We start from the raw sequence: 19336 nt of genomic DNA on the forward strand, positions 1-19336 counted from the left end.
GTGTACAAGTAAAAGAAAGCGTAGGACCCCAGAGTGGTCCTGATGATGCTCAACTTCAGAGAAGTTCAGTGTAGTTGGCATTCTGAGAAATGAGATCTAAAATATTCAGAGAAGCCAGCGGCTGTTCAAAAACTATCATAAAGAAATTACCATCACCCTATACATTAGATTAAAAAACCACTTTGAGCATAATTTATCGTCTGCTGCCTTCTCACCTGCAAAGGAGAGTCACATTTCACTGCTCCGATTATGCAGATCAGGTCCCGAGTATAAATACCCAGTCACATTTTATAAGGCAGAAGAAAAGATTACGCCGACTTGTCACAAAATAAATTTCAACTGTTTAGTGTCTTATTTCTTAGCGTAGAGCAGACACTGGTATTGGAAGGTAAATAAACAAAACCCTTTGGATACAATCGATTGGCCCTCCACTCACAAACATAGACATTTGCCTTCATGTCAGTGAGGAGGGGTCAGACACAGCCTGCTTAAGCAGGATCAATACAGAGGACAGATCCATTAGTGCGCCACAGTGCAAGAGTAAGGTTAAGTACCACCCTCTTTAGTCCATGTGAGGACTGCCTCATGTATCAATCATGTGCCAATCGAAACACAAACTAACGCGCAGCCTATAAAAATACTACCCACCTCACGTCTGACACAAAGTGCACGGCTATTTCAGGTCATGTTGAACACTAGGGGATAATTGAAAACCTGGCACATAATGCAAAAAAATAATAATAATAATAATTTTAAAAAAAATGTTGTAAACTTGTCAGCATACTCAAAGGAGCTTGGAAAGAAAAGCGTCTGGACTTCTTTAAGTTGCTTGAAGACGTTTCACCTCTCATCCGAGAAGCTTCTTCAGTTCTAAGGTCAAATGGTGGAGAGTCCCAGATTTAAACCTAGTGGGAGTGTCCCCCCACAGAGGGACAAAAGGACCCCCTGATGATCCTCTAATCGCCTGAGCCAAGGTGTGAAAACGGGTGTGGGTCCCAATCAGCCAGAGTTTCGGGTGTGTTCATTGTGAAACCTGGCCCCACCTTATACCTACACCCAGTTTCACACCTTGGCTCAGGCGATTAGAGGATCATCAGGGGGTCCTTTTGTCCCTCTGTGGGGGGATACTCCCACTAGGTTTAAATCTGGGACTCTCCACCATTTGACCTTAGAACTGAAGAAGCTTCTCGGATGAGAGGTGAAACGTCTTCAAGCAACTTAAAGAAGTCCAGACGCTTTTCTTTGCAAGCTCCTTTGACTACGATGACCTGGATGACTGAGAACCTTCACAGACATATTGTCAGTATACTGTTCTATAACTCAGCATCCACCTCTTAATAAATTCAGCTAAGCGTCAACACACATGACCACATGTACAGAAAGAGCCATGAAGACACACTTTATGGCTAATTTCCACATAACTGTATGTGTTCAAGTGAAAACACACACAAACAACATACATATACACACACCATAGCCACGCAAACACACGCACACAGCAAGAGAAAAAAAATATGCTACAATCAACATAATCACACAGAAATGAGTCGGGATTTCGTTTCTTCTGAAAGGCGATTAGAAGAGCAAAAGACACATTTTCATAGATTAAATGTGATTTTCATTTTTATCTAATGCTTCACTGAAGCAACCCCCAAATTGTGGCTAATGGGGGAAAGCTAATCTTGATAATGAGAATCAGTGTATGTACTCTTACAACTTGGGAAATGCAAGCTGCCTTTTAAATCCTTAGAGTTCTTTATTTGTAACCAATATCTGCATCTATGAAGCAGTCTTTAAGTTTGTGAAAAAAATAAGTAAAGCCTTATGGCAATAAATATATACCAGATTTTACACTTGCTGTAAAGCCACTTTGTATGATTGCAAGAACACATGAGCAATTTCTACACTGCATTATCTATGAAACTCGAGCCTACTTACCAGCCTCTGAGCTTATATGCCTCAGGGATGTCTGGGTTGATCATAAGAGTACTGCTGAAGGATGCAGAGAGTGACCGGCCTCCAAAGTCTGAAAGCTTTGCCCCCTTAATGGCAACGACAGGTTGGCTAGATCCGTCAAACTTTTCTGCCTATGAAAAGAAAGAAATACAATATTTAATTTGCTTTCTCCTTCATTTTTGCAAACTGACAACATCAGATATACGTGTTTTTGGACAAAGAGATCTTTTATGGTTTTAAATAAATATGGGCAGAGGTTCATCAAAAGATTTAGAAAATCCCTGTCCACAAAGGACAAGGCAGAAAATCAATATTGGATGCTCATGATCTTCAGGCCGGCGGCACCACATTAAAAAACAGGCATGAGACTGTCATGGAAATTACTCCATAGGCTCAGGAACACTTCCTCAAATCATTGTCTGTGAACAGTTTGCCATGCCATTTACAAATTCAGGTTAAAAGCTCTCTCGCGAAGAAGAAGCCATTTGTGAACATTCAGAAACACTGCTGTCTTCTCTGGGCCAAAGCTCATTTAAAATGGACCGAGACAAACAGGGAAGCTGTTCTGTGGTCAGAAGAATATAAACTGGAAATTCTTTTTGTAAAACATGCATGCTGTGTCACTGGACTAAAGGGGAGAAGAACCATCCAGCTTGTTATCAGCTCTTAGATCAAAAACCTGCACCTCTGAATGTATAGGGGTGTACGGGTGCCTGTGGAATTGGCAGCTTGCACGTCTGGGAGGACGCCATCAATGCTGAAAGGTACATACAGGATTTAGAGCAACATATGTGCTATATATGTTGTTGTTTTTTGGGGGTTTTTTTGCATATTTTAGCAAGACTAGGCTAAAACACACTGCAGATATTACAACAGCATGGCTTCATAGCAGAAAAAGGTTGGTGTTGAGCTGGCCTGCCTGCAATACACATATTTCACCAACTGAAAACATTTGAAGCATCATAAAACGAAAAGTACAACAAAGAAGACCCAGGACTGTCAAGCAGCTAGAGTCCTATATTAGACAAACACGGGACAACGATTCTCTCCCAAAGGTCCAACAGCTGGTCTCAGTTCTGAGACTGGTGTTGTTAAAAAAAGAAAGGACACTACACAGTGGTAAACATGGCCCTGTGTCAAGATGTTGAGTTATACTGATGCTATCAAATTCAAAATGACTCCCCCCCCCACCTAATCTATCAGTTTGAACATTTGATTATGAGACTTGCATATAATTTTATGTATGTTTTTAATCTACATTTTACACAGCACCCCCACTTTATATTTTTATCGTTTTGGTTATGTGGTTTCATTTTGGATTCAATTAGTTTTGCCATAACTTTAAATTGTTTTTGCCTTAAAACTAGAAACTAAGGATTACAAGAGGTCTGATTTCCCCCAGTAGTGGCAGCAGCAGGGTAAAAAAAAAAGTAAATAAATAAAAATCAAATGTCAAACATATTTTGCCTTCTAACAAGATAAAACTATAAACACACTTGCTGTTCAGCTCATAAAACCAAAGAAAGAAGAGCAGCGCAACAGTAAAGCTTTCATATATTGGGGGAAATATTTCCAACACTTGATTTTTGGCAAATCTATTGTTCTTTATAAACTATACATCTTGTGCAGTTCTCTGAATCCCTCTGGAGAAAGTGTAAATGTCGAACAAATACAGGGAACACTGCTTCTTGTCTGGAGGAAAAGAATTGGTGGTGAACTCAGCGCAGTCCCTCTGAGCCACAGGTAAAAATCAACTGCAAGAGCACGCTTACTTTATCACACAGTGACAGGAAATGTAGTCAATAACTTCAAATCTATCGCCTTCTATCACGCAACACGCACACTGTTAAATCAGTGCTCAGAGCTGTTCACCTGTGACCACCGAGTGCACTGAAGAACCTTTTTCATTCAACGCCTTTCTGACATAATTCTAACCAAAAACTAAGGATTAAAAGCTGCACACAAGGATGATTTAGCGTAGGCATTTGCTTTACAAGTCACTGGGCTCTAGCTTTAGACCAGTATCTATCATTTACACCAACTACTTTTATCCCTCCTACGTAGAATAAAACCATCTGCTTAAATTTAGTTCAGGTAATAATTAATTTTTGGAAAGAAAATTGTTCTGAGAAGAAAGCTTTAACATGTTGATGCACTGAAAACCTGTTAATGACTTTCACCACTTATTTGAAAAGTCTAGACACACGTTCCATTACACATTTTGTACTTTTTGTCAAGTCCATACTCACTTCCTCTCCCCACAGTGTGACAGTCACCACCTTCCCAGACATATCCATCAGACTGAGTGTTCTCTTAGACACTTCACGGTTGGACTTGGTTGTCAGGCGGGATATGTCGTCCACACTCTTGCACACTCCAATTACATCTGTAAAAGGATATACAAAGCAGAGAGCATTTGTTTTTCTATTCCGCATCCTTGTGATTCACAACCTACAGCAGAGTTACAAGTATCTAGCACAAAACACAAAAACAACAACACACAAACAAATAAATACTGTGTCTGATTTGTTTTTTTCCCCCATACACAATTACATCCACACACAGGTCATTCCATGTCCCACAGCTTACGGCACAAATTGGCAGTTGGCGATTCATTCAAGACGTCAGAGGCCAGCACGCCAGGAACTTGCATCCATAATATTGGAGAGAAATCAGTAAAGGGCTTTAACTGACTGACGCAATCAAGCACAGTAAACCGGCATCTCCATCAGCAGTCATTTTTAAACTCCAACTCTGAGCCACCGAGGATTTTAAACACATTTAACCACTACAAAACTTCTTGATGCTACCTAGCAGGCAGAAGAGAAGTTACTCAAAAAGCAATTTCCATTGAAAGAATTACAAGCCAGCTTCTTATTACCGCCTCACTTTACCTATGACAGCAGGTTCTCATTTTCTTACCATAGGGCCCAAAGTCAATCTGCACTACAGGCCATTACTGTCATCAGGTTTATTAATACCACTTTTATCTGTCTGCTCGTATAGTGTAATTACCTCAACCTCCCAGCATATCCAGTTCGACTTTCCAATTCAGACTTTATTCTCACCTTATGATCACTTATTATTGGGCGCTCGGGAACGCCTCTGTTGGAGCTGGGCTCAGAACACCGGCTGGTTGATTTGTGCTTTTTGTAATACACAGTAGTTAAGAGAAATGTAATGCGTTTAGGCCTCATAGTCACCTGCAGTTTGGTGAACAGTTTGCTCACCGATTGAAAATTACATTATCGCTCCCCTGTGCACTGCGTTATGCAATTCTGCTCTATTGTTCCGGTTACATAAGGCAACATCAGAATTAATGTCTCATGAAATAGATTGGGGAAACATGGCTACCATTTAAAAATATCATCCTCCTAAAGTACTGCGGTATAAGGGGGTGTAAAATGTCAATCGCAACGATTTAGATATGCCCATTCTGAATAATCAAGCTTATACCAAATGGTTCCCCAATATCAAAAATCAAATGATTTAAAAATAATGTAAAAAATTATTGCATGTGTTCTTAGAAACATGCTCTCTTTCATGACAGGTGTAGCAAGCTGTATGCAATATTTTGTACTTTAAGATGAAAAATGTCAGCATAGTGTAGGATTTCTTTTCAGAATTAATTTTAGCCAGTTGAGACTTTCCGAAATCTTTTAATGAAAAAAAATCCTGATGTACCTTTACGATTTTTTGCTGCACTGATTATTGTGCTTCTCTTAATTACCGACTGCTTGATTGCGCAGCCAATTCCTAGGTGAGGTTGTGTCTCTCTCTGTCACAAACCATTTGTCTGATGAAAGTCTTGCACCAATACAAATTAATTCATTGCATGTTAGATTATGTCTCCAACTTCTGAGGTACTCAGACACACATGACACACCTCTCTCATGTGATAGATGTCCAGTTTTTTTTTTCTCTGTACTTTTTGGGGAACATGTTGGAAGGATTAAGAGGCTTTAATGAAATGAATGGATATTGTCTGACGAGAAGACTTGGTGAACAGATCGGCCTTTGCCATATATTTATGAGGACTACAGGCTAAATTTTTATGTTTATACAGCCCGTCTTCTTAACAGTATTGCACTTTGAGAGTTTCAACCTGCCAGCTTCACTCACTGGACTTTGCAAATACCCACAAACACACTGACAAATAAAAACATAAACTGTCACAAGTCTAATTTTCAGCAGGAAAACCAGACTTGAGTTTTTTGCTGATAATATTTCAGGAATATGCAAAGGCACTTTTGATTTCTTTTTCACACAAAGTGCCATTTATTTGCAGTTAAAGGCTGCAGGCTGTTTATCAGTTCACCTCTCAAAATAAACTGTGCGAACAAAAGAAAGAACTGACACAGTTATGTGGGACCTTAAAGACACATGCTGGGTTCAGAAATTCCTGTCTAGATTGTTACTTCTACTCCTTACCAACAATAGCATCTTTGTCTCTGTTCTCCAGGTCACCGATAGAGACAAAGTCACATTGCACCATGGGAACGTCACAGCTGTCCTCACAGGGGATAATGGTGGACTCGCCATTGAGTGTCATCTCATAGTCATTCTTTACTGATGTGTACTGCTTGTTGGCGAGCTTAAGGGAGCCCTTGGAGATGTAGTAGACCTGGCCCACACAGATGGATGAACCACATGTTAATCAGAGATCTGGGTAGCATTTCACCTGACTGAATGGTGCAAACAAGATAGGACTTCAGGCAGTCAGTGGGAGGGGGAGAGGTGATCAACAAAGGCTGGCAGATGATCATAAGCAGCTTATTGTATGGGTACAGTGCAGCCAGATGACTCATTCATAGTCTCTGTGGTTTTAACTCACAAAGTACTGGCAGCTGTTGATAGCACAATCTACAGCCAAATCAGTCTTTGACGGCGCAGTAAAAGGCGGTTTTGGCATAATAATTAGGACATATTGAATCATTATCTGAAGGAACATCTCACCTTGCCAGCCTCAATAAGACTGTAGAACTTGTCCACTTCTTGGTTGAAACCAGTCACTCGTATCTCTCCCTGTGGAAAAATATAAATATTTAATTTAAAACAAAAAACATATGTCCAAATGGTTTCTAAATCAGGAGATGTTTGGTGGGGTTTTTTTTTTGTTTTTTTTAAACACAAAAATTAACAGTCAGAGTACAAATACACTTACACTCTCATCAACAATCTCCATGGAGAATAGCTTGCCATCCCCCCGAGAGTTGCTCCACGTACGAATGGAGCCCTTGTTGGTCACACGAGCGCGGATCGTCCACCTATTACAAAAAAAAAATAAAAATCTGAGCTTATCATTTCTGCATTCTTCATTTTTCGGGCACCTTATGAGCCCAGATGTCAGCTCCACACACATGTAGGGATTCATGCACTTGGTATTGTGACCTTTTAAACATCTGCCCCCTAGAAGACCTTTGCATAAATATCACTGAGCAACAACATCATTAAACCCGTTTAATTTACTTGCTTCTTTTGCAACAGGTTTTTCACAGACATTTTGATTACCATTTAGAAAGAAAATAACAGATGTACTTTAATTAGCCTAATATTAAGTTAATTGTGCCAGCAGTATGAGCTCTGCACTGGCATTCCTCTGTAAGATTTGGTCGATGGTTAGTAGTGCCTGTGTTGGTTGTTGGAAAGGCTTGTGCAGTCTAACATGCATACATTCATATTGGGTTGTAGTCTCCTTGATCCATTTTAAGACTGAAACTGACCTTCCAAAAAGTTTTCCAAACACGTGTTCCATGCAACACTGTCGTTACACTGTAGAGCCTGACCAAGTCTTGGCTATTTGACATTTGCGTGTCACAGAATTGTGAACCTTAGAGTCATAATTACTTCCATCAGTCATGGCACCACAGCTGAAGCGATCAGCGAGAAGGGCCCCAGGATATGTCCAGAGTTTCCACCAATCACCATCGACACCCACGGCAAGTCCCCCTTCGTACCGAGCCCCGCAAAGCCACCCCTCAGATCCCATCCTTATTCCAAAGTTATGGATCTGGAATTCCATTGTCAGTATAGTAATACAGTGGTTAGCACTGCTGCCCCAGGGCAGCGAGGGTCCTGGGTATAAATTCAAGGAAACTGCATGTTCTTCTGTTCAAGTGGATTCTTTCCGGTTACACAGTCCAAAGACAGTGTGATAAACACGGGTTTGGCTATTTTAAATTGGCCACCAATAACTATGATAATTAAGGACTGAATTAAGGATTGAAATGTAATTGTAGTTTATACCTTCTACTTTATTTAGGGTTTAGCAAAAATACTGCAATAATGTTTAGGAATTATCGGGTTCAAAATTACTGGATTAATGACTCAAAAGCAGTTTTAGTGCCAGCTGTTCCCTGGTTTTCTGCTATTTCTTGACAAACAGCATCTCCCAAGTATTCATTTTGCATTTCCTAACTGCACTGACAAACAGCTGGCTTAATGATGGCCTCCTTTCCTCACATGAATACTTCTTTGGTTGACATTCAGTTTTTTGCCATATGTACACAATGCCTTTTTGCTGACCCAGAAATATCAAATATATAGCATTTAGAGATTAACGTGACTGGCAACAATACTTACTTGGACTGGTAGGGGTTGAGGCTTGCAATGGGCACAACTTTGGAGCTTCCCCCTGGAGTATTTGGCATAACAGATGGAGCTTTCTTCCCAAAGTCTCTGTTTAAACCTCTGTTCACTGCTGAGGGAATGAGGAGAAAAATAAATGATCAATGAAGAGCAGTGATGAAGAGTCATGAGAGAGGCACATTATTCAGAAACAAATTACAAAAAGAAACCATCCAGTTTCTTTGGATTGCAATTGCTTGATCACTGTAACTACCTCGTATCATGAGAAAGAAGTCCATCCCACCAAAACCCAACAAAAACAACCCATTGACTTAAAAGTACATTTACCATCACTGACTCTTGAAACTAGCAAGCAGGAACAACTCAAAGAGGAAACAAAAATCCTGTCAAGCCAAGTTGTTGGCGATGTGTGATCCAGCATTTTGGTGAGAAGGATGATTCACATTTCACAGAATCAGGGCAGAGTGTGAAATGCTATAACAAACTGAAGCTGCTCTTCCCCCGGAGAGCGGTGCTGCCTGACTTTGAGATTTTCCGTTTGAACAAGCGCTGCACATTTGATTTGTGTGCGTCTCACGCGGAGGATTAGAGTTCAAAGTGTCCACTTAAGTCCTCCCGCGTTGCCAACCACTGCACTTCTGGTAATTAAGCCCCCAGATCAAGCAGCACACACAGAGAAATGAACAATGACTGTGCTGATGAGGAGGGTGGTTGCCACAACCTCAATTCCCACACAGCAGATTAGAGGGATGAATACCTGCTATGACACACTGGAAGACAGCAAAACCCTTATGATAGCTGGACTGCACACCTCACCTGGTCCAAGTTGTCCGCTATGCTGTGATATACTGCTCATCTCTGACATGATCAAGTGACAGTGTTTCAAAAGCAAATTCAATACTTCATTCATCTCTTTCACACTCTCCTGCGAGCCTGTGTTGCTGCGTGTTTGTTCAGTAGCGCTTTCAGTCAAAGGAAGATAAACATGGTGATTGACACACGCAGGCACAATCAGCTCTCCATCTAGACAAGCTCAAGTAGCTGTTGAATTTCATGATGCTACACAGTAACATGAAACAAGACAGTTGGAAGATGTGTGTCAATAATAGGACATTTGAGGCAGCTAAAAAGAAAAATATTTCACAATGGGGTTGTCAAAATTACTCAAGTCCCATAAATCTGTGGGTCACCCAGAATACCACAAAGCAACAGAAAAATGCTACCACCTGGTGGTCCTTTATGTACTACATGCTCACAGTGTGTTTTTCTGTTCCCATATACAACCTCCAGAGCTGAAAATTGAAGTAAACATGGAAAAAGTTGAAGTTCCTCCAGGTGCCACTTGAGGCTGGTCACAAAACTGAGTCAAGTTTAAATGCCCAATTTTGCAGCATTAAAAAAGAAAAGAAAAAAATCCTATGCAGCACTCTACCTCCTGAGCTACGCCCTAGCCCTCGTACAAAAAAAGATTTTGATCACAAGGAAAGTTTCCCCATTTACAACAACTCTGAATGGGATTTTTTTTTTTTTTTACATAACTCAAACCACCTGGACAGTTGTATTAGGGGTAACACCACACTGATTGGCAGGTGTACCAACACAGGCGTTTTTTCAGTCCCTTCCTTGACACTAATGAGCCAGTGTGTGTCTGCGAGTTGCACTTAGTTTATGAATGCCGCGTGCTCACTAAACTAGTATTAGCTGATACATTAAAAATCTCACCCTTTCATCCACATAAAGGTAACTTCTGACAGTGTTAAACCTTCAAAATGTAGAATCCAAAGCCAATGGGTGATGTCACAATGACCCCCCCCCCCACACACACACAAATCTTAAGATTTCATTAATTTGAATTCATTTTCAAGATTAAAATAAACCTTTCACTCACCTTCATTTCTGTTCTGTGGCTGCAGCGGGGGTCGGTTTTCAGGGACAGGAGCTGACTGTGGGCCTTTACTTTGCCCTGTAAGAAAGACCTGACATTAGTGTTACCCTGCAGTAACAGTATGACCCATTATGTGTGACTAATGCATCTCTAAATTAGTCCCACTTCATAAGCGTATTCACTGAGCACTGCTGTAATATTAATGAAGTATATTTCAAAGACTTACCCTCAGTGTAAGGAGTAGGGTCTCCTATTCTACCGGCAACATCTTTTGCCGGCTTAATGACATCAATTTCCAAAATGATTACCACTCGTCTGTAATGAGACATGTCCATTAACAACAGAAAACAGCCCTCTGCTCCGTATTTATTCATATTTAAGTGTTTTTAAGGCCTGCTTGCTTCCATTAAGTCGAGAACGTTAAAAAAAAAAAAAAAAAAAAAAAGAAATGTGCAGAAAATGTGTATACCGTCCATCCTTCAGTATATTGGTCACGTGTCTCTTCAGATTACAGATGCAGTTTGGGGCCAGTATGTTTTCCTCAGCCATATGGTTCAGCTGGGTGGAGAGCATGAATGCTGCAGATGGTTTAAGAGAGGAAAGTCAGACAAGAGTGACCCAGGTTCCCCCTACTTAAGAGCCTCTTGAGAGCAATAGCTTCGTCTTTAACCCCATGCAAGTAGTCAATTTAGTAGAACATCTTTTAAAAAAGCCAGTTAAAATGGAATTTCATGTAAGAGATTTGTCAGAGAAAACTCGTGACTCTCAATAATTTAGAACAGATGGTTAGAATGGGTACATGAACATGTTTAAAACTTCAATGCAAAATACATCAGTGAATAAACTTAATAAAAACCTCACATGACAGAGTGTGCCTTCCATCACTCATCATCACCCGAAAGCGAGAAGGACCATTTCCTCCATCAAGCTTGCGAATATTCTGAAAAACAATATATGATTAAAACTGTTCAATAAATAAAATTTTAAAAAAGACAAAAAAAAAAACAAAACACATTTTTTGACCAATATTGTGTCCCTTATGTAAACTTACACATTCTGTGATTGCATTATTTAAAGTATAGAGGATATTTAGTTATTGCCTATGGGCCTGTACTCCTTATTCCCAGCTGCTTTCACAGTGAGATGGATTCAGTAAGGATGGTTTTCCTGTAGTCTTTCCTCTTAAGTAAAGTCACTGCTCAGAGAGAGGTTTTAACTAAGAAACTAGCCTTTTGAAGTCTTATAGTGATTTGTCAGACATGCCCCTTAAGAGGGGTCAGTCCCTAAAAAAATTTAACCAAATCTTTTACCATTTTTAAACATGTTTGAGCCCTCATAACATAACCGCAGGAAAGTATGTGTTCAGGGGGAACTGTCAAGGGCCATCAAAACAAGTAATAAGATATGAACTGAAATACCTCAGTTTGATATTTAGATTTTTATAAATTCAGTAAAAAGGACTGCCACAAGTTGAACGTGGAATGAATCGACAAACTCCCAACAGAGCATCCAACCGTGTGACTTGATTATTTACTTTTTCAGTAAATAATCGGAAAACAGACAGAAAATCCAGTGTCCCATTGTTTGTTTGTGCTCCTGTCACAGGCAATAACAGTCGAACCGACAGCAGTTTTTAATAGAGCTTTTCAGCCCTGTACATATATTTAGCTACTAAGTTAAGAGGGCTCAAAACTGACGCAAAATCTCGACCCCACACACTACACATACTTTCAGGGACAGAAACCAGCTTTAACCCTTAGATGCACATGTGGGGTCAAAAATGACCCCAGGGGTTGTTTTTCTTCAAAATCTTTAAAATGCAAAGTTGTAATATATTCATATTCCAGGTATTCCTCATAAAACATGTTTGTAACATGAGGCCATTTGCATTTTTATTTATTTTTTCATTAATTTTAGAAAAATGCAGTTTTTGTATCACTACCCCACTCTTCCACAAGCGGGGTCAAAAATGACCCCAAGCAGTTCCTGTGGAATCTTCTGTGAAACTTTCATTCTTAGCAACTCTGACTGACCCACTTACACTTCTGATGGATCAAGAATTAATTTTTACACAGTAACATACGTGATTAATAGTAAGGGCTGCGCATAAGTGGTCCGCAGGTGCGCATTCGCTGTCAAAATAAAAGTATTCCCGGAAATTCAGAGAATAGGCGCTTGTTTTGTTGTGGAAAAACACCAAAGTAATTGCCTACGGAGCTTGCTTTTTCGACATCTTTAAGAGTTCTGAACAAATGTCTGTCCTCCTCCAGAACATCTTATGTTCGCAAACGCGCATTCCAACTTCTTATCTGGTTCTGCAAATGCGCACCTGCGGACCATTTATGTGCAGCGCTGTTTATAGTTTCCTGTGCATTTCAAACATTGTCCTTTCTGATTTTTTTTTTTTTTTTTTTAATATTTATAGTAGCATGGCTGCTATGAGGCCAGCTAGGATCCCTGTGGACCTACAAATGATCCAGGACAGATGGGATGAAGAGCCCATCAGAGGCACTGACTCAGAATCTGACATCTCAGATGTAGAGGACCCAGACTACTGTCCCCCCCACTTAACAAGGCCAGTCAGATACAGGAGCCCTCTGATGAGTCCTCTGAAGAGCAAATGGATATTGAGTCTAACAGAATGAGCCCCTCTTACTGCTCTAGCCACAATATTCTGAATTAGTCGGCCAGGGCTTGCAGTTGGGTTTAGTACTGTCTCCCCAATAGATGCGTGGAAGATGTTCATGTCTGATAATATAATAGAAGAGGTGCTGTCATACACAAACATGGAGGCACGAAGAGTAGCCACAGACAGGGGAAAAGAGTGGAAAAATATAATCAAACATAAGCTCCGGCCTTCATTTGATTGACCATTTTTGCAGGAAGTGAGAAGAACTGGGATGTACCAGTCGGTGTGCTTTTTGGGAGTCCTCTGCATAACCCATTGTACAAGGCCACTATATCAATTCAAAGATTTAAAGATATTTGACGTTTCTTGCACTTTGATGACAAGAGGACCAGAGCCTACCGACTGAAAACAAACCATATGGCAGCTTTCAGCTACATATGGGGCCTGTTCCTGGTCAACTGCAGGCAGAAATTTATTCTCAGTGATTGTGTTACAGTGGCTGAACAACTCGTGCCTTTCAGACGGAAGGCCCAGCTTCTGCAGTATATGCCGAGCAAGCATACACAAGTGATACAAAAACTGCCATTTCTTAAAATTTATGAAAAAATAAATAAAAATGTAAAGGGCCTCATGTCACAAACATGTTTTATGAGGAATACCTCAAATATGAAAATATTACAACTCTTCGTTTTAAAGATTTTGAAGAATAACAACCGAGTTTATAGCAAAATGCATTGTTTCTATTTGGGGTCATTTTTGACCCCACTCGTGGAAGAGTGTAGGTACTGGTAAGTTGTGCATCCAAGGGTTAAGTTAAAAACGTGCAGGCCTCCATTAAAAAAAAAAAAAAAAGTTAGGCGGGGACTACGGATTGATTTTTCATGGAATGACCTAGAACTAATCCAGCTTTGTTTTGCAGAATTCATCCCATCTCATTTAAATATATGTGGTTGTGTTGAGTAATATTAAATATACATTTTCAAAAAAATAAATAATTAAATAAGTTGCTACTCACCACCAACTGAAGCACTGCGTCGCTGACACTGGTGCCATTTGAAAGAGCCTATAAATACGTTCAGATAATAAATTCTACATTTAATATAACTATTGTCGAAAACAAAACCACCCTTTCCCTCCTTAACTTTAACACATTTTGCTACAATCACAGTTTTTAGAAGACAAAAACGTAAATAACCGCTAATGTCAAATTAAGCTACCGTCGAACAACGTTCGCAGTTCTGATTACAGCGGATGCAAAAATATGCAAACAAACGTACGATAGCGAACAACTCCACCTAAACAAAGACACCATTAAGTAGACGGCGCCAATTTACATTGAGCTTCTACAGCTTGCAGTATTAAACGGCGTAATATTTATGCTGTAAAAATATACCATACCTCTATTGTTCCCTCCGAGAGTTTCGTCATGGCTGACAAAGGGTGATTTTAGCTACCACAACAAAAGAAAAATATCTGAAAGTTTTAACAAGACAGAACCTCAGTACTACTAGCACTGACAGTAAGCAACAAAATTATGACCGTGGCGCCAACAGCTTGTAACAACGCGCCAAGGCGCGTATGCGCAGCCACGACTTCCGTTTCCGTTTACAGATCTGCGTTCAGTTTAGCCTTTCTAAACATCGTGCATCTGCGTGTCTTGGTTATACTGAAAACTGATCAGAGATCAGCTTCGCTAAAGTCACCGCCAACAATGACGTGACGTCAGGCGGGTTTCATGGTGCCTTCCCATTTATAGGAAACTGGGATTCTTCAGACTTTACCGTAACATTTTTTGTAAGATACAAAGAAATCCCTTAAGGAACATAGATTTGATATGTTAATATTTTTATTTGCCAAATAAAATAAAAAAAATAAAAAAAAACGAACTGTAATGTTAACTGAACATCTGCTTCTTTTCTTTGCATTTAGGAAGATCGTGTCCGTTAAGTCTTTTTCATAACAATCACAAAAAGGAAAATGGTGAGGTAGAAGATACCACTTCATTACCTGAAAAGAAGAGGCAAAGACAATTATCCACAGCAAGCAATTGCTGAGACAATATATGTAAGAATACTCCCTACCACTGTTTGCGTCATTACATTTTCCCATTTTTAGAAATGCAACAACTTACAACAACCCTTTTCTTTTAAAGATATGTCATTTTGAAAACAGAATGAAGGTTTTCACCACAACTTCACCTACTTCTAAGCTGCATGGTGAAAAACAAGGATCTGGAAAAAGTCAGCGTTTCGGTCTGTAGCCAGGGTCATCCACAGGCCGAAACGCGCTGGTCAAGTAATAAAGTTGTAGTCTTAGTGTTGCTGAAGCTTCGACCTGTTTTCACGATGTGTCACAATGAAACTCATAAGCATGACGTGTGATTCAAATCAGTTCAGTTTATTGAGTCATTACATCAAACCATCCAATACACATACTGATTCATACTGACACTAACCAATTTACTTTGTGTTGAGATCAAAATGTATGTGCCATCAAATTGAAATAGGCTCAGTATAAGCAACAATGACCATACTTTTTTTGTTTAATTATTATTTTTGACAAGGACATCTCATCTAATAGCAACTATATTATTTTAAAGGAATACTCAAGTTTTGGGCTCCCCATTTTGTTCACAGAATCAGTTTTCACAAATATTTTGATTGAGTTAACTAATAGTCTTTCCTGTACTGGTCTGAGTTTCTCTGGAAGAGCTGTAAAGGGTTTTAGTCCTTACTTAGGTGGGCCTCCAAATTGGGCCCCATCATTCTTGTCAATGGGAAATCCCACTTTATCCTTGCTTCCAAATTCCCCTTTCTGTAGGACAGGAGCTCCGGGATTGGGGTTGTTGATTACACCCATAAAAATCGGTATTTTAGTTACATCATGCATAAGTGCAAAGAAGAAGGGTTGGCTGAGATGGAAAACTGGATTGGATGCCCTTGAAATAACCACAGTAGTAGCTGCAGCTGCCTCTGCACCATCCTCATTTATCTCCATGCTGGACTTATGCATTACACTGGACACCAGCAGAGGGCCATCTGAAATCTCAGCCAAGTTGGGAGAAGAAAATATCTCACCAAGGCCTAACAAAGAGCACAGAGTATAAGGTCAGTTCATGGGTTAAATGTCGCTACCTTTATCTCACACAAAGTCCAGTAGTTTCATCAAGCAATAATGTAATGTATAAGTCATGAATTATAAATGTAACACTAAGTTCACAGAAAACAGGTCTTACCCAATTTGATAAAGACATCTTTTAACTCTTGTCCATACTCTAGTTTGAATTTGGGGACTTTTACTTGAACTGCCCTCTCTTTGGGCAGTCGATTATAAAGGTTAGAGACATCGATCTTTGCAGCAAGTGAAGAGATATTTGTCTGCAAAGACATAGGCACGACCACCAACAAACTCATAGACTTCAGGAATGGGAAGCTTGCTACCTGCACAAAGAAAAAGAATGGCGCTTTAGTAAAATGGAGGGTATCCAAGGAATTTAATTTTCTCTTCAAACATTTGAGGTTTGAAAATATTTTTGTTTTACCTGAGCCTCCAGTTCATGATCAATGAAGAAACTCAAGGGATGTTTGGCATCTTCCATTACCTCTACATCAACCATGTGCTGTTCATCGAGATAGAACACACCTCTGGAGGTAAAGCGGGGGTCAAATCGAGCTTTCCACTCTCCTGTGGGAGCAAAGGAGGGAGGATCTCGGTTTGAGATAGCAGCAAAATGTAAAACACTTCGGAACAGTCGATTTCATTCGGGATTAGAGAGGAAACAGTATCTTATAAAATGGGCAGAATTTTACAAATACAGTGGCATTTAAAAATCTCACTCACCTTTGAAATGGACAGCATTAATGAGCACGAGAAGCAGATTGGGAGGTAAAGCAGAAAGGAAGTCATCTATCTTTCCTTGAGTTGCGTTCTCTACCCATGTGTTTATTTGCTCCAGATTCTCCAAGATTGCTGGTTCCGAGCGATAAAAGCGATGAGACTCATTGACAAATACTTCCTTTGGCTTAAACCCTAAAAACATAAACATCCCGACTTTATTTCTCCTAAATACTCTCAGATCATCTTTAAGGTGTAACGAGAAAAATTGTTTTAAAATTTAAAGACACAATCTTCTCTGTCATAACCTTCACGCAGAAAGATACGTGTGGCAATGTGTAGATCACTGTTTTTTAGCTGCATCAAGATACTATGCAGAGACTGGTGGTAGCAGGGGAGAGTGTTTTCATGAAGATGATGCATCAGCAGTTCCCTCGTCTCATTTACAGCACCTGTAAAAAGAGAAAAAAAAGAGGGGTACAATTACTGGATGAGAAATATGGTGTTCTCTAGACAACAATAAACTAGGGTAAGTTGCTGACACAATTCATCAGATGTGGTAACACCATATAAAAATAACAACTTGCTTAGATAAAATATGATGCAGTAAAAGCACATTAACAAGACATGCATACCTAAAGCCAGCTGGGAAAGGCCTAGAGATATGCTTAAAGGAGATATGATAATATTTGGCTGCTCTGGCGTCATCTCCAGGTTCTGCAGCAGCTGCACACCCATTTTCTGAATGGCAGCAGCAACAATTTCCTTGGAATGTGGGCTTCTGCCAAGAGACAGACAACCCCCATCATCTTCTTCTGTCGACGAGGCTCCAGTGGGCCCACTACTTGTTGTAGGTGGTTGATAGGATGTTGTAATTATAGAGGCTTCTGTAGTACCAGCAGATTCTGGCTGTGCTGTACTGCTGTGTCCTGTTTCCTATAGACACACATCAGAATTCCAAAGCTTATTATTTTCCAAGTTGTTAATTTAGGAGTCCAGAACCATGACCACGGAAAAACAAAAAGAAAGAAAAAAAAACAGCAAAAGCGTTTTGACTCTAACCTCCTCTGGTTTTGTAAGAGGCACCAGCGAGACTGGTTGATTTTCTTCCACCTCAGCATTCTGTTGAGCACAAAGATAATATAGATTAACAATCGGCACAGGACGTAATCATCCAGTATAATCTTAACAGTGATTTTTTGAGATCTTTAAGAGGTTTACAGTGGCTCCTTGGCTACAGAGATAGATCAACAGGAGTGTCAGGCAGAGGTCCATTTCCTCACAATGCAACTGTGAAAGAGAAAATTAGGTTAACGGCAAAATTCTATATCCTGCTTAGATTTTATGGATCGACACAATTACCTTTCATGCTCACTGCAATTTAGCATGCTATGCGATAAAAATGAGTATGCCTCTGAAAGCACCATATTCATTCTTCCAGCTAATAGTTACAAGCTATTGAAAAAAGAAAGACATTAAGACACAACATTCCTCACCTTTATTTAGAATTACTTTGATGGATTGTCTGAAAGAATTGAGCACTTTCACTCTACTTAGTTGCGCTCACTTTCAAAGGAAATCCCCAGAAATGTGCCTAAAACACATGTGGATTTCAACCATAAATTGTGTACTTTCAAGTATTATTCAAGTTGCCAAAGCACATTATAATAGAGCAGATTAATCTCTAAATAATTATTTGCTTTACAAATATTTTGAAAACCATTTGTACTGTGGAATTTAAACATGGTATGGAAATCTAAGTCAAATGTCAAAAAGGCATTAACTCGGATTGCAACATTACCTCCCTTGCAGACCTTATACATGAAAAATGTTAAAACAGTGATATTTTGTGTAACCATTTAAGTCTTTAAAGTATTCAAATGTGCAGGAGTGTTTAAATATGTGAGTATGTCTTACCTTATATTTAAATTAGAAAAAAAACTTGCTGGCTTGTCCAAAAAAAGAGCAACTAAGTGCGGCGCATGTCAGGATTCCTGGGAGTAAGAGATTGGCATTTGCTCAGCAAACAGTTAAATATCAACTTAGATTGATTGGGGCCTCATTTAAGCCACTATTTGTTTGTAAATGTAGCTCTGGAAACTCTTGCAGGGTTAAATGTTGAAGCTAAACACGAGCAGCTATTTAGCACGTCAGTGGGGAGGTGATAATTTCATGACGCATTTAAATCCAAAGGAAACACGGCAACTTATTGCAAAGGTCTGATTAATCCATCTTTGTGTCAGTAAACAAATACAAGTTGCTTATTTCAAAGTAATACATTTGATGTCAGAGAACACACCCCCACATTTCCCAGAAGCCCTGGATTTAATCCATAATTAACTTAAGATCTCAGGCAGCAAAACCAGAGGCTTCGGTTAACAAATCACTGTTTTGTGTTGTGACCAATAATACCCTTTAGATTCTCAAAGAAATATATATATATA

At 39.6% G+C, this 19336-nt stretch overlaps 2 protein-coding genes across 4 annotated transcripts in view; both read right to left on the bottom strand.

Annotated features, from left to right (window-relative positions):
• The window catches only part of rpa1 (replication protein A1), a 32756-nt gene extending 18063 nt beyond the window's left edge, over window positions 1-14693 (bottom strand). The window contains exons 1-12 of one of the 2 annotated variants that reach the window (XM_004558167.6): window positions 14457-14693; window positions 14074-14121; window positions 11291-11369; window positions 10899-11007; window positions 10656-10744; window positions 10433-10507; window positions 8539-8653; window positions 7121-7223; window positions 6913-6981; window positions 6388-6580; window positions 4206-4342; window positions 1939-2087 (exon numbers count right to left, since the gene is read on the bottom strand). In XM_004558167.6, the coding sequence (XP_004558224.1) occupies window positions 1939-2087; window positions 4206-4342; window positions 6388-6580; window positions 6913-6981; window positions 7121-7223; window positions 8539-8653; window positions 10433-10507; window positions 10656-10744; window positions 10899-11007; window positions 11291-11369; window positions 14074-14121; window positions 14457-14486 (1196 nt within the window). In that variant the 5' untranslated portion in view covers window positions 14487-14693. Of the gene's footprint in view, window positions 1-1938; window positions 2088-4205; window positions 4343-6387; window positions 6581-6912; window positions 6982-7120; window positions 7224-8538; window positions 8657-10432; window positions 10508-10655; window positions 10745-10898; window positions 11008-11290; window positions 11370-14073; window positions 14122-14456 lie in introns of both variants that reach the window. The other variant, XM_004558166.6, reaches the window with a different exon arrangement.
• A 741-nt stretch (window positions 14694-15434) lies between these two features.
• Window positions 15435-19095, bottom strand: serpinf2b (serpin peptidase inhibitor, clade F (alpha-2 antiplasmin, pigment epithelium derived factor), member 2b). Of its 2 annotated transcripts, XM_004558168.4 has the most exons (10): window positions 18810-19095; window positions 18389-18486; window positions 18114-18182; window positions 17955-18014; window positions 17528-17828; window positions 17201-17344; window positions 16899-17087; window positions 16600-16742; window positions 16294-16498; window positions 15435-16141 (listed from the first exon to the last, which is right to left on the bottom strand). In XM_004558168.4, the coding sequence occupies exons 3-10, from the start codon at window positions 18165-18167 to the stop codon at window positions 15789-15791; spliced, it is 1449 nt and encodes a 482-aa protein (XP_004558225.1). In that variant the 5' UTR covers window positions 18168-18182; window positions 18389-18486; window positions 18810-19095; the 3' UTR covers window positions 15435-15788. The 2 variants fall into 2 exon arrangements, with proteins under 2 accessions (XP_004558225.1, XP_012776505.1); XM_012921051.5 differs by lacking the exon at window positions 18389-18486.
• Between the last annotated feature and the right edge of the window lie 241 nt (window positions 19096-19336).

Source organism: Maylandia zebra, linkage group LG14 (assembly GCF_041146795.1).
Source record: "Maylandia zebra isolate NMK-2024a linkage group LG14, Mzebra_GT3a, whole genome shotgun sequence".
Lineage (NCBI taxonomy): Eukaryota > Metazoa > Chordata > Actinopteri > Cichliformes > Cichlidae > Maylandia > Maylandia zebra.